Genomic DNA, 15,423 nt, shown 5'->3' on the forward strand with positions numbered 1-15,423 from the left:
GCAATTTGGCACCTGTGGTTTAACATTCACAGATTTTTTTCATTGAATGTTTATAAGTGTTTTTGGGAAAATTATTTGTGTTTGTTAACCCCCCCAAAATAATTAGTATAGAAATTAGAAAATGACATTTTACATAAGATAGTCCATCTTTTGATCTAAAATAAAATAGGCGATAAATGTTCGCTAAACCACAAAAGGTGTTTGTATCATATATCATATCTCATATATATATATCATAGCAAAAACAGGAGTCAGCTCACAAATGCAGCATTTTAACAGCTTTAATAATGCAAAGCAATAAGACAATATAATAAAAGTGGTTTACAAACATATACAGTAGTTAAAACACAATAGGGATTAAAAAAATAGAACATAATTTACATCAACAAGCATGGAATGGTGGTCAGTTAAGGATGCGAAATGAAACTGGTCCAATCAAATTGTGATGTAGTGCTGTCGCAGTTTGGCCACAAGGAATTCATGAGTCAAATTATGTCTCGTGATGATCCCAACAATCTGAATTAGAAGGAAGATACACAAAATACACAAGTTAGTGCAAAGAAGACAAAGGCTTAATACTTCAGTAACAACAACAGATTACGACTTACTTCTCCTACGGCGTTGACCACGGGTAAATGCCGTAGTCCCATTGTTCGGAACAGGTTGAATACTTGGGAGATGCGGGTGTTTGGTGACACAGTATAGGGACACGGGTTCATGTAAGGAGTGATGTCCTGTAAAAATTGAGAACATTTGATGCTTTGTTAAATCAACACTATTATTTAATATAACCATTTTTGAAGATGGTCTTTGGCCGAACGGGCTATACCACAATCATGCGGGGACTAAGCTGGGTCAGGTCCAAGTCGTGGATATCAGGGAAACGGGGATAATCTTCAGTCATCTCTGCATATGTCAATCTGGGTTGCGTGGCACTCTGACAAGACATGGCATTTAATTATAAGAAAGACCACAGCATTGTCCTGGTTGAGAAAGAAGTAATTGCAGGATTTCAGAATGCGGTTCAGATTTAACTTGGAAAACCCAACGGATGCATAATACATGGAACGCGTGGTTAGGGATGACCACATATCATGGATGCTTTGCATTTCAACAGATTCTTGATGTGTGAACATTTGTGCCACTGACCGGCTGATTCTCAGCATAACACACGCCTCTCATGAGCAGATTGACCAGCTGAGAGCGCAGAATGAGGCCGTGGAAGGTGAGCGGCCTAAAACGCTCCTCCATTGTCCACTCCTCACTGGGGGACTGGTCTGGGCACAAGTTGGGGTAGGGCATATGCCTGAACATGACACACAGTTATTAGTGTTAGCAATATATTGAAACAATTGAAACACAACAATAAGTATATGTAAGTAAATAAGGATTCGGGGAATGGAACTATAGCACCACCAGCAATATGTCTAGTCGCAGTTAAGCTCTCCAGCATTTAATATTCTAAAAAATTGCATATATGGTTTTCTCAAGGTCAGCCAATGCAATAAAAACAGAAGGGGCCCCAAAATTGAACCCTGTGGAACACCATAGGACAGTGCAGTAGAATGGGATTCAGAGTGACTGAGGTTACACAAAATGTCTTGCCTGTCAAATAAGATCTAAAGTTCTCTGGAGCACCACCACTAATACCTACCTGGTGCTGGTGCTGCAAATGTGCTAATACTGTGGTCTAAAAATTATAGTGCATTTCAGATTGCACCAGGAAGCCTAATATCCAACTTTTTGTGTGTAATGATTTACATTTTCAAAGGTAAAATGGTGTCCTACCTCCTCTCCAACATCTGCTGCAGGAGGTCTTCCCCCTCCTCCGCTGGCTCCACAGCAGCTCGTTGCTCATCACAAACGTTTCTGAGTTCACTGGAGGGGTACGACTTCATGGATTGGCAGCGCCGTCTTTGCTCACTTGCGCGTGATACAACGCTGGATTTCTACATGGCAGACAGATGAGGGCAGAACTTCATTGACCATCCTATTGATTAAACTCATACATTTATTCCAATGACGTACAATTAATACTGCCCTACTGGAGATGTTTCAATTAGAGCCATTATGAAAAATCGCTCGACATATTTTTATTATTTTTCCCCAACTTCTTGTTGACATTGCAGTCTTATTTAACAGTCGTGTTTGAGAGTCAAAATTCGGAAAAGCATTAAGGCAGCGTAGAAAACAGAAACACTTGAAATTGCACATCTTCACACTGAAACCAGGCCTGTTCCAAATGTGGATAGAAACATGTATGTTGAATGAAATATGATCCCCCAAAACTAACAATGTATCGTATAAAAACAAAAGGTTGGTGCAGAGCACTTTATTAACAGTGCTGGATTATGATTACCTAATTTATATGCATGCTTCATCTTTATTCGGAATATCAGAATTGCCTAAGTTCAACAGGAAGTACCTTGAAGTGGATGTTGTTGCTGACGAGGATGTTGCCCTTCATGAAGTCCTGCTCGTTTGGGCGGTTTTCAGTGACCACGGGGAAGGCGTGGTAAATGGTGGTGCGCAGGATGCTGACTAGAGATTGCACCCGGGTGTGGGGGTACACGTAGGTCAAGTTGGGCTCCATTATATCGCTGGCGGTGAGCCTGAGGTGGATGTGGCAACAGAAACAAGCACTCAGGATATGCATTTATGGTTTTGACAGTTTTCATCATTTCTACTCAATTTACCTTTATTGTATTGAACAGTTGTTAAGATGTTGGTTGAATAGTTAATCTACTGTTTTTTTAGATTCGATTTTAGAAATGCGCTATTAATACATTTTTATTCAATGTTATTGTTTGCTGTTGAATTACAACTAAACAATTTTCTGCAGTTGTAGAATGTTTGCGACACCTAGTGGGGATATTGGTGAATAACTAGTTTCAAAAACAATTTCACTAATCTCTTTGATGAAATGATACCATAAATTGGTGAAGTGGTGAAGAAATCGCTTTATTGAAAACAACTTACTTGTCCAGCTCAACCTCAGTCTCCCACTCCAGAAGTGGAACTCCTCTCAGCTGGATGTGAATGTCATAGATGCCCTTGTTGAATAAATCCCCGGTCCATTTTGCAACCTGGTAAAGATAAAGAGAGGAAGAATGACATCCAAGAGAAAATGTGTGTACTTTCTGAATATTGCATACCATGAGGGTGATCATAATAGGGAGTCCATATGTGATTTCATTGGTGGATTCAATGAGGATGACAGTAAGGCTGATGGTCATTCTGACAACGCCTCCGAGGAATGCAGCAGCTCCAATGAGAGCAAAGGTACCGGCGTAGATGTCCATTCCCAGTTTCCTGCCATTGATAGAAACAATCACGGCAATCAGAATCGAGGTCGTCAGTGGCATGAGAAAGACATTTTATATTTACACTTTAAGGATGTTGGCAACCAATCGTCCAAAGGCGGCCCCGCATAGCAGTGACGGGACAAAGAGACCGCTGGGTACTGACACGCCGTAGGTCCAACAGGCCAACAGGAAGTAAAGCAGAAAGAACACCGACAGAGTCACCGGGCTGAAAGTACCTGAATGATTAGACGGAAAGCAAACAACACTGAGAAAAGTAACGCGTTAGATTAGCTGTTACAGTAACGAAAAAATGGAGGAACATGTTTCTAATACGGAATCACTGACTACGATTCAGTAATGCTTTATCAAAATGAAAATGATTTGCGTTTGGCCTCAGTGTTCCCAAGTTCCCATCTCACCATCCTGGTGGAAAAGCTGGTGGATGGCAGCCTCCTGCGGGTTGAAAAACAACGTGGCCATGTCGTTATACGTCTTGTTGGAGCAGAAGTACTGGCGGATGGTTGAGTTGATGTCCTCACCGACAGAAAGCTAAAAGAAAATGAGTTCATAGGAGAAAAACCCCCAGCCATAAAGATTGCGTTGTCATTTTTAGCGACGTTCAAATAAATGAAGATAAAGTTAGAGAAACGAGAAGCTGCTTACTGTGGTGTTATGTGTTGGAGGAGAGTACAAGTCCCTGCATTCGCCCAACAACATGGACGCGGCAAAAACCACCACTGTTGTCACCATGGCAACGAGTAGGCTCTCTAAAACCCTATGAGTACAAAGAAACCGCGGTAACAACATGCTTCAATAAAAAGGCATCCTTTGGAAAAGATGGAGTCCCGTGTGGAAAGGCGTTACCTGATAAATCTGGCCTTCGGTTGGATGTGTCTCATGCGATACTTGGCGAGGTTTTTGTTCATGCAGTTGAAGAGCGCTCCCAGCAGCCCACCCACGATCCCCATCAAGACAAAGAAGGCCAGGTCCACTGCAGTCCACAAGTGGCAGTTTTTGTCTCCATCTGAACACTGGCGAGTAAGATGGATTTGAATCTGGTAGAATTTTATTTTCTTCACATTAAAATAACAGCAGTACAGTGATGTACGTGCTAATATCATTTAGTTTGAACTTGTAAACCGCAAGTCGCTCTTGCATCGCCTTGAAAAATTGAATTAGGGACTATTTAGCGAGTTATACATTCTTACCTTAAACTCTCCAAAGTTGAGCAGGCCAGGCAGCTGAAAGGAGCCCCACTTGTTGAAGTTGATCCCCGAACGGAAAAAGTTGAGGGTGAACGTAGCAGACATTGAGCAAAAGAGCTGGAAGACAACATTTTAAAGAAGTAGTACTCCTATTTACCAGCTGTATTTTAAAAATATATATATTTCAATGTGGGTAGCGCAGGACCTACCACTTTCCAGGTGAGGGCCTGGTTCCAGAAAGAGGAGCCCTCCTCCAGGCTGAACAGGGTCCCCCCGATGGGAGCGCCAAAGGCAGCGGCTACTCCGGCAGCAGCACCAGCTGACACAAAGTCTCGCTTGTCCCTAATGAAGGACAAAAATGACATTTTGTAGGCACTAACAAAATGGACAGTGCTATAAGATTGTGCATCGTAATCGTACCTGTCACTCCGGAAGAAGGGAAAATTGAATTTGATTCTCTTAAAAGTGATGCTCTGAAACTGAGAAGCACAATAGATTTGATAGCAGCACTCAAACCAGAACGACAGTCAAAGCAACAACTTAAAAAAAAAGAAAGACAGGATCCATTTTCAAAGCGAGACATGTGATAGTTTTGTCACAGTAATGTCACAGTAAGATTTTAGATGCTCTTGTTCCTCACTAAAGTGAATTTCTACCAGGACATATTTTTGTTTCTATTGTTAACAACACTGTAACACCAAATCTTAAATGTCTAACAATAGTTAAACACTCGTAAATATTGATTTAAATATTGACTTTAACTATTTGTAAGATTGTAAATATTGACTTTATGTACCTGAGGAAGGCCAGCTCCTACAATGGCTCCGCTGTGTATCATCGGACCTTCTTTGCCTACAAAAAGACCTGAAAGGACACAACGGAAAAAGTCAAACTTAAACAAATGGAAACTTTGTGTCAAACCTGGGGCGATAATCTCAACATGCTAAATGTAACTAAATCAAGTATGTGAAATGATAACTGTGCAATTCTGCAGAGGAAAAAAATATAAAAGCCTTGTGAGATGGGAACTAAACTAGTGTTATCTTCTAACTGTGGCAAGTAAAGATAAGTAGTTATTTCAATATTTACCCCCAACAAAGTTAAGATAATCTTGTGGAATTTGCATTTACAAGAACAGGATATCCATCTATCAATTTTCTATACTGCTCAATCCTGTTCAGGCTCACAAGTGAGACAAGTAAAGTTGGACGAGCGCCATGATAAGAGGCAAAGAGAAAAAAAGGAAAGTAGAGCAACTTTAGGAGAGCTGTAGGAATTAGTGACAAATACCACATGTGTGACATGTGACATCCATCTCTAATACAGTATGTCAATCTGTTTATGTGGAAAGATAAAAGCTTTTATATAAGAAAAATAACTTTATGCCTGCTTCAATTTTTTTGATAACATCTCCCAAAAGCACGTGGAAAAATATGTTATTTCCCTTGGTCTGTTTTATCCCACAAGAATTTGGTTTTAGTTAAGGCGGAAGAACATCTTCGGAAGATGAGTTTGACATTTCAAGCACATCAACAACTCATTCAAATGAAAAATACCCTCATGCATTTCCCTTATGACTTGATACGTGTAATAGCATTGAAAAGCAACAAATTCATCATCACAGTTTACCTCCAGCGACACTAAACAGAACTCCAACAGCTTTGCAGAGAAATGTTTGTAGCCGGACGATGCCAGGGATCTTCACTCCGTTCAAGTAACTTTTGATTTCGGGAATCCCCGAGCCTGCAGCTAAGGGCTGAAAAACAACAGAGATTCGATATTCGATTACTATTAGAATGTAAAGCTACATGGTAGGTTGCACTAACTATTCCAAAACGGCTATTTTACATATATTGACAATTTTTCTTTCTCAACATTTGACCAGTCCAACAAAGCAAAGTAATTGTTAATAGACCAAAAGCTATAACACTGCAAAAACTAAAACATGCAAGGTCAGCAAATCTATATCCGGCATGTTGCAGAAGTGCACTTTCTCACCTCGATGAGGACGAGCACACTGGCAATAAAGATGAAGGTCATGTTGAATGCCAGGAGCTCCAGTAGTGACAGAGGGAGGCAGCCTTTCTCACTGCACTCCTCGACAGCTGAAGACTTCAAATTAAGGTACAAAGACTTCCATGCTGTGATTGGCACAACGTGTGTCAGACACAACCACTAGTTGTCCTGGCTGGAAGAATGAACATTGATGACACTATTTGTGATAACAACAGCATGTGAAAACTACAACATGTAGATTGATTACCAGAAAGTGAAAAAAAAATCACAAATTAAATTGACAGTAGCCATCACATGGTAAATTCTGAGTAATGCGAAACGCAAAATCACTTCTGAAATTCAATGGGTGCTGAAGAGGAAATTGCAGGCTTTCTAAAGGATACAATAACCAACCAAAGTAAACTTGAGTTTGGTGAAGAAGCGTACAAAGTAATCCACAAATAGCCCCAGCTAAAAGAAAAGAGAGGATGGAAACATTTGAGAGTAATCAGGCCTATGTTTAAAAGCAGAAAGAAGAGGAGGAAACTCGGGAAGTACATACCAATCCAACAGATGCTCCAATCGCAAACACCATCACCCATCGCAGCGCTTCATACTTTTTTGCTTTCTGTTGGGGGAAAAAAAACACATACTGTCATTTCTCATTATAATCACAATACTGTACCTTATTGTTAAGTAACATGAAAATCAGAATTGTGCAGGTCGAATGCACACATGATGCAAATTTCCCTTTAAAATATTTTGCGAGCTCCTGAGCAATTCCCATCTGTGTGACACGACACCGATATTAAATCTGATTTCAGCAATATGATTTTATAATAAATGGATAAATCCTCTGATTTAGAACACATGTACATAAACACCCGTCACGTCTATGCTATCTTTGCTTACCTTGTTGTCCATCCCCTCCAAAACTTCCACATAGGGTTCACTGACACATCGGTCATAATCCAGACTCTGTTTGATCAAAAAGGTTACTCTCAGATGATGACACATAAACTGCACTTTGTCATGTAACATGGAGGGAAGAGATGGTGCAAATGGTAAAATATGGATTGTTCACAGGAATAAATTGGCAGAGCTGAAATTCCAAATTTGTCCAAAAGATGACGCCAGACCGAAACATGAGACCAAAAAAGGGGCCAAAATAAGCTAAGCAAGTTAAAATAGAAATAAAACAGGAACACGGTGTCGGATTGTGAGTCACGCATGGACGCACAAATGTGATTTTTACTTTTTGATTTCTTTGCTTGGCTAAAAATGTATTCTGTAACAGCTTAAAGCAATATTGCTAGTCAATTCGATCAAGGAACCCGTCCGTCACTATGAGAATAGTGTCGTGACATAAATTGTTTGGAGAAGCACAAATGTGATTTTTACTTTTTGATTTCTTTTCTTGGCTAAAAATGTATTCTGTAACAGCTTAAAGCAGTATTGTTAGTCAATTCGATCAAGGGACCCGTCACGATGAGAATAGTGGCGTGACATAAATTGTTTAAAGAAATAGATCAAAGGTTTGGATTTTTATTTCAGAGTTAATTGAAGGGTAACTTTAAAAAATTATTCCCATGAAACTGGAAGTGAAGAAAAGAGGAAGTGAAAGGTTTTACCGGGGGCTAGCTGTACATTTGGTGGAAAGTAATGCGTGGTCAGGGCGGAAACAGCTGCTGGAAGGCAGCAGGTGTACGAGCGTGGGAAAACTGACCAAGTCTTACCCCTATAGGGACGTGGGAAAAAACTGACCAAATCCTATAAGGGCGTGGGAAACTAGGCGGTCTTACCCTATAGAGAGGATATAGGTACCAGACAAGTCTATAAAAAGTCCTGCAGGGGCAGCTACGGGGTTTTTTCCCCCAAAGAGCGCTCATACGTGAAGAAGCCCGAGGGAGTTTCAAGATTTTTTCCAAAGTCCCGGGATCTTTGTGTGAGACGCAGGATCGCTGGTCTGAAATTAACTTAACAACTTTGCAGGAGGAACTAGGTGAGGGGAACGACTTTTCTGTATTTTAGCGAGGGGGGGGGATTGCCATCGGGTCGCCGGTCCCCTCGAGGCCAGCCTGTTTCTCTAAATTGGATTTTAGAAGTAAGATCGAATTGATCACTCGACTTTGCTTAAATTAATTAATTTTTGGTGGAAGCAAAGTCGAGTGATCAATTCGATCTTACTTCTAAAATAAATTTCTTCTGAAATGCTATTATTGTCACACTTTTATTAATTCGATTCGCTTTCGAATAAACAAGTTGGTCGGCTCGCTGCTTGAGTGACCAAGTAGAACGGACCCATATCAACATTTACTTCGGCAAAACTAGTGCTTGGGTGCGCTATACAAACGAATCCCTGAGGTCTTAACAAAGACATCTAAAAATATCCGTAACATAATAAGAACTTCAAACAGTAGCGGGGAGCCATCAATACGATGCGGTCACTTCGAAGTCTTGCCTCGAATTGAGTTACTTGGCTCGAGCTTCGGGTGACTTGAGAGGGATTGGCGTCGTACAGAAATTAGATTGATTCCGGTGGAGTTAATTTAACTCGGGTGGTTAGATTACGGACGAATCTCCGAACCCGGCTAAGACAAACCCGTTACCGGGAAGCCGGGGGCACCTTATTGGAAGAGGTGCGTTTGACAACTTTTAAACTAAACCTAATGGTTTTCATTATTTTACCTCATAGTCCTTCCTTGGCAGAATCTCATCTTCTTCATCTCGAGTCTCTCCAAGAATTGTCTGCAACAACAGCAAAATATATTGTTTTTTTGGGGGGAGGAGGGTTTAATATTTTGACCGATGCGGCTGTCACTTGTATAAGATAAGCATGAATTTAACAACGTGCACACAAACGCATCAATCTGCCTGCCTTTTCAGCACCCACCCAATGATGCTGCACAATGACCGCGTTCTTTGAACCGTGATGAATTCAGTACTGGGTAATTGTGAAAACAGTTTTGCAACTTGGCAAAATTACTCTGCAACCAAATGACTACGATCGTTGAGGCTGATTACTTAAGTTATATTGGATGGTAATAACACATTGGGGAAGCATTGAGCTGCAGCGAACAACTCATCTCAACACAGAGTTTGGACTAATTTGAAAGCATACAAGTCAAATGAGAAAAATGTGAATATACACCCACAGTGCTACAGAATTGCATCACCCTACCAGCTCCTCTGGCGTGCGCGTCTCCTCTTCATTACAACGACTACACCCGAAACAGTTCCCACAACACGCCATCTTCGTTGTTGTGTCATGATGCGTTCAATGCCTACAGGAAAACGCTGAAAATATCAGAAAAGACGGGGGCTCGTTGTGTGTATCGTATGGACGATTTGCACTAAAACGAGCCTATTTAAAAAGAAAAAAAAAGTTGTGTTCATGTCAAAAAGACATGAACCATCAGTAAAATCTAGTTTTCCTATGATCCGTGTGGGGTGGGGGGGGGCACACTTACATTATGGGGAGGACTAAAAGTGGCAAAATCAATTAATTATATTAATATTCCATTAAATGATTGAAAAAATATATGTCAATAACAGTTTCCAAACGTATTAAAGAAAACATGATCAAATCATTACTCTATTATGTAATAATTAACCGTGATTTGAATAAAATATCGTTAGCCTTTATCAATTCGATGAAGAAACTGTCCACAAATGTACCTATTAAGTAGATAACTTATATTAAAAATGGAGAGCTGTTACTCTATCAAAACATTTGGGATTCTTTTATACTTAAATGGAAAATGTGGCTCTAAGAATTATCAATATAGAGCATAGGGTCACTGATGCTCTGAACTTTCCATTTTATTTTATTCACAGAAGTTTAAGGGTATAAAATACAAGTAAAAAATACAAATGCAATACAAAAACAAGTGAACTTAAATTGACCTCGTCTAAACGTTTGCGTCCATTTCCGACTTTACCAGAAGAACATGAATGCGTCGTCAAGCCTACAGCGTCACCTGGTGGACAACTCATGTCATAGATTGGACTACCTCCGTACCTCCACGCTGTCGCCGCTTTTGCCCACCCACTAATTTTGTGGCAATCCTGGAACACCGGCGATTCAAAGCGGTGCGACTGGAAAAAAAAGTGAGAACTAACCACTTTGACTTACGCTTTTATAATATGCTAGGCTTAGCCTGTAAAATGGTATAGCACGTGGAATTATTTTTATGTTCACGCTCAGTGGTGTCAGGTTGCTAGCTCTGCTCCACTAGGAGCTGCTGCTAACACATTCAAATAAACTTTAATTATGTCTCCCGTTGCAACTAGCTAACACATTCAAATAAACTTTAATTACGTCTCCCGTTGCAACTAGGTAATGGTCCACGGTGTTATGCGCCCAACCGAGTGCCTAAATAATGATCCTGTCTCTCTCCGTTCGTAATTTATCTCCACCCTCCGTTACAAAGAAGCTAACGAACGCAGACGGGCGGAATTTGGAGTTGGAATGCTTGCTCGTGTTTCGTATTAAAAAAAAGATCAGTCTGCGTTTGTTACTCGCTAATATTTGCTTTTCAATTTGTTTCGTTACACTTTGCTGTTTTGAAAACGAAAGTTGGGATGGGGTTAAATACGGTCGGAGGTCTTCTGTTTACGATGGAGTTTCGTACCTACACGGGTTTGGATGTAAGTCGAAACAGCACGCTGAAGTCAAAACCGAAACGATATTTGGAGGAAAGATGCTTCTTGGGTATAAAATATAAAACGATCAGAGAAAGTACTTCCACACGTTACTTGTAGAAATACTCATTCTCGTTTTAAAAAAGACAAATAAAAGTAGAAAAACAAAATTAGAAAAAACGGTTAACCCCCTTTTCCTAAGTAAAAGTAAAAAATGCGCCATGCCAAGAAATACCAATTTTGATAACTTCAAACAACAAAAAACTTGCATAGTGTTCATATGAGTGTCAATATGCTATTGATAACTGCAAAAATTATTTTTAACTGCGTTTCATAAGATTACAACTGAGATTTTTTTCATTTCAGAAGCTGGTGGTTTTAAAACAAAACTTGAATCACTCTCGGGACCAACATCAAATAAATCCCCTTAATAAGGTCGTCGTCGTTTTGGGAATCTTGATTTACCGGCTCTGGTGTGTCATTAATGATCCCTGGTTCATTATCCTCCATTCCACTGCTTTTATCTTATTTATGTATTTGTTTTTAATTCTCCACCCAAGATTTCAATTAATCAAGATCCCAACCACAGTTGACTTTGCTCTATTAATGTCTTTTCTGCAAAGGTCTGTAAGAGTAACCAATTTATTTTGAGAAAGAATGTAATAGAATGTACAGAAATATTCAAATATTTTCTCAAGTGCAGGGCATAAAAGTAAAAAGTAGTCAGAAAAATACTCAATCAAAATACAGACATAATATCTTAAAATTCTACTTTCGACCACTGAAAACAATCAATTGAAAAACAGTAAGTAGAGCATAGTCATTGTGCGCTGTTCACAACCTTGACCTGTATGTGACTGCCTTTCTGTACCTTTGTCTTATTTTAGAGTAATTTCCAATCATGGTGAACCAGGTTCCACAAGCCGATGGGACCTGGCAGTCATGCAAGAGTGACTCCAGCGGTGCGGGCACCAGTGGCGGGGAGAGCTCCAAGGAGAGCTCCCGGTGTTCCACGCCAGTGTTGGACGCGGATCGTTCAGACAGGCTGCGGGACAAGATGAGGAGGAGGATCGAGTCCGGGGACCACTGGTTCTCTCTAGAATTCTTTCCCCCTCGGACAGCCCCCGGTGCAGTCAATCTCATTTCGAGGTACGCGTGTCACTTAGCACTTTGCATATGACGAATCGGATTGACGTTTGGGATTGTGTCTTCAGATTTGACCGTATGGGCTCCGGGGGGCCACTTTTCATCGACATTACGTGGCATCCTGCTGGAGATCCGGGTTCAGACAAGGAGACGTCGTCCATGATGATTGCCAGCACGGCAGTCAACTATTGTGGCCTGGAGACCGTCCTCCACCTAACGTGCTGCAGCCAGGGCAAAGACAAGATCACGGCCTACCTGGCCAAAGCCAAGCACCTGGGCCTGAAAAACATCATGGCTTTAAGAGGAGGTAGCATTGAGTCATTGATTTTGCCTTGTGGTTCTGCAGGAATACGCTGCAGTATTTTGTTTAAAATGTGATAAATCCATAGATCCGATGGGTGCAGACTGGGATGACGAGGAAGGTTGCTTTAACTATGCCGGCGACCTTGTTAAACACATCCGATCAGAGTTTGATGACTACTTTGACATATGTGTAGCAGGTAAAATGGTGTTACATACCACGCAGCTTGATTTCCACCACTCATTGCTGACAACGTTCGTTTGCGTCACAGGTTACCCCACCGGCCACCCCGAAGCCGAAAGCTATGAGGTAGATCTGCGACACCTGAAGGAGAAGGTGGCCGCCGGAGCCAACTTTGTCATCACGCAGCTCTTTTTTAGGGCAGAAACCTACCTTAAATTTCTTGATGACTGCCGGGCAATTGGGATCACGTGTCCCATCCTTCCTGGGATCTTCCCCATTCAGGTAACATGGTGATTACTTAGTATCAGACTTTTTAGTTAGAAAGTGCAACATAATGTAAGTGTGTTTGCCTGCAGGGCTACCAGTCTCTGCGTCAGCTTGTCAAGCTCTCAAAACTGGAGGTGCCAGAGGAGATCATGGAAGTCATTGAGCCCATCAAAGACAATGACGCGGCCATTCGCAACTATGGAATCCAACTAGCGGTGGAGATGTGCAAAGTGTTGCTGCAAAGTGGCAAGGTGCCCGGGCTGCACTTCTACACCCTAAATCGAGAAGTCGCCACCATGGAAGTGCTCCGGCAGCTCGGCCTGTGGATAGAAGACCCGAGGTGAGGGATCCAAGTGGCTGCCAAACATACTGGACAAAAATAGAAATTGGCCTTAAGATGTGTTGGTGTATTGTGTCAATAGTGTGACAAGTCAAGATATTTATGGTACTTTACGTTAGGCTGCCCATAATAAAAGGCCACTGTAAAATCAATCAATCAAACTTAATAATCTATTCAGTGCTTTTCAGACATAAACGTGCATCTCATATGTATGCGTACATTTATCACACAACACAAATGTCGCAAGTTTTGCATAGCCTGCACTGTTTTCCAACGAGGAGCTTGTTTTCTTTGTCAGACGGCCACTTCCCTGGGCGGTGAGTGCGCATCCCAAGCGAAAGGTCGAGGACGTGCGACCCATCTTCTGGGCATCCAGGCCCAAGAGCTACATATACAGAACCCAGGATTGGGATGAATTCCCAAATGGCAGATGGTAAGACATTAAGGCTTTCAATGAAAAGTAAAACATTGAATAGTTGAAAGGTCATGTATCTGTCGTTGATTTTCCTACCAGGGGTAACTCCTCATCTCCAGCATTTGGCGAGTTAAATGACTACTACTTGTTCTACTTGAAGAGCAAGTCATCCAAAGATGCCCTGCTGGAGATGTGGGGAGAGGAGCTAAAGAATGAGGGGAGTGTCTATGAGGTCTTCACCTGCTACATCACAGCCCAGCCCAATTGCAACGGGCACAAGGTAGGTAGATACCTTTGCAGCAAGGCCAGTGGTACCTCGACGAGTAAGAAATATCACAGGACTCTGTAATTATGCTTCACGTGCTAAGCGTTCCTCTTTGTCAGGTGATGTGCTTGCCATGGAACGATGAGCCACTGGCCCAGGAAACCAATCTGCTGAAGGATGAACTCGAGAAAGTCAACAGACGAGGCGTTCTCACCATCAACTCTCAGCCCAACATCAACGGCAAACCCTCCACAGACCCAATAGTGGGCTGGGGCCCTCCCGGCGGCTACGTCTTTCAGAAAGTACGACCGCTTTTCTGCATGAAACGGTGTCGCTTAGCTAGGTCATCTTAGTGTGTCGCCTCAATAATTTCGATCCGACAGGCCTATCTGGAGTTCTTCACCTCCAGCGAAAATGTGTCCGCTCTCCTCGAAGTCCTGAAGAAGTACGAACCCCGCGTCAACTACCACATTGTTAACGTGCACGTAAGTTTGAACAGGAAGCCGTGCTCCTCCCGATTTGTCTCCGTCAATGCGTAACCTTTTATTGTACGCAAAGGGCCGTAACCTTACCAACGCTCCCGACATGCAACCCAATGCTGTCACGTGGGGGATATTTCCCGGCAGGGAGATTGTTCAGCCCACCATTGTGGACCCGGTCAGCTTTATGTTCTGGAAGGTGAGCTGCGTCAGACATTTGTGTGAACTGCACTAATGTGTCATGTTGCCTGAAACGTGCGTGTCCTGCTATTTCGTTCAGGATGAGGCCTTTGCCTTGTGGATCGAACAGTGGGCCAAACTGTACGAAGACGAGTCACCCTCTCGGATGATCATCAAGTATATTCATGACAACTACTTCCTGGTGAATCTGGTGGACAATGACTTCCCGCTGGACAACTGCCTGTGGCAGGTGATCGATGACATGTTTGAACAGCTGGACGCTTCTTCAAAGTCAAGATGCCTTCAAGTGTCATCATCACTTTGATGATAGCATGTTTTTGTATTGTTTTTATAAAAAGATGAAAAGAAGCACCCCTAAGCTATTTTGGAACGCTGCTGTTAGAAAGGAAATGTTTACTTCACACTATTATCAGTCAGTATTTCATTTTCTTTGTACTTTTAGGAATTAAGCCAGAAAGGCAAAAATGAAGTCATTTCTTTTAGCCATGTTACTCCAACTGTGTTTTTTGTGTGTTTTAAATTTCTGTTTACTGAGCTCAGCTTTTTAACTCCACTTTTGAAATTGCAGTCAAATGTGTTTTTAATGGTCATTACTCCATGTGCTAGTGTGGGCAAACACTACTTTTGCTACCTATTAAAGCTAGCAAACGTTTTACAAACTATTTGTCTTGCCTGGT

The 15,423-nt window shown here is 41.6% G+C and overlaps 2 protein-coding genes across 4 annotated transcripts; one reads left to right on the forward strand and one right to left on the reverse strand.

The window, feature by feature from the left end:
• Positions 1–263: 263 nt before the first annotated feature.
• clcn6 (Cl-/H+ antiporter 6) lies at positions 264–9,804 on the reverse strand. The gene is made up of 23 exons (XM_088398969.1): positions 9,687–9,804; positions 9,194–9,253; positions 7,418–7,483; positions 7,068–7,133; positions 6,910–6,976; positions 6,509–6,615; positions 6,140–6,266; positions 5,307–5,374; positions 4,931–4,989; positions 4,720–4,852; positions 4,514–4,627; positions 4,170–4,336; positions 3,969–4,080; positions 3,725–3,854; positions 3,388–3,541; positions 3,156–3,312; positions 2,980–3,086; positions 2,426–2,612; positions 1,789–1,949; positions 1,150–1,306; positions 830–937; positions 609–734; positions 264–516 (listed from the first exon to the last, which is right to left on the reverse strand). The coding sequence occupies exons 1-23, from the start codon at positions 9,756–9,758 to the stop codon at positions 436–438; spliced, it is 2,586 nt and encodes an 861-aa protein (XP_088255095.1). The 5' UTR covers positions 9,759–9,804; the 3' UTR covers positions 264–435.
• Positions 8,365–15,408, forward strand: mthfr (methylenetetrahydrofolate reductase (NAD(P)H)). 3 transcript variants are annotated; one of them, XM_088398985.1, is made up of 13 exons: positions 8,365–8,507; positions 10,450–10,615; positions 12,037–12,298; positions 12,364–12,602; positions 12,685–12,795; positions 12,868–13,061; positions 13,136–13,386; positions 13,685–13,819; positions 13,901–14,081; positions 14,186–14,368; positions 14,450–14,551; positions 14,625–14,744; positions 14,826–15,408. In XM_088398985.1, exons 3-13 carry the CDS (start codon positions 12,051–12,053, stop codon positions 15,048–15,050), a joined length of 1,989 nt encoding a protein of 662 aa, XP_088255111.1. In that variant the 5' UTR covers positions 8,365–8,507; positions 10,450–10,615; positions 12,037–12,050; the 3' UTR covers positions 15,051–15,408. The 3 variants fall into 3 exon arrangements, with proteins under 3 accessions (XP_088255111.1, XP_088255121.1, XP_088255131.1); XM_088398995.1 differs by lacking the exon at positions 10,450–10,615 and having other exon boundaries at positions 8,373–8,507; XM_088399005.1 differs by lacking the exons at positions 8,365–8,507; positions 10,450–10,615 and adding an exon at positions 10,949–11,155.
• The last annotated feature ends 15 nt before the right edge of the window (positions 15,409–15,423 follow it).

The sequence above is a fragment of the Syngnathus floridae genome, chromosome 2, assembly GCF_059516105.1.
Source record: "Syngnathus floridae isolate MCC-2025c chromosome 2, RoL_Sflo_1.0, whole genome shotgun sequence".
NCBI lineage: Eukaryota > Metazoa > Chordata > Actinopteri > Syngnathiformes > Syngnathidae > Syngnathus > Syngnathus floridae.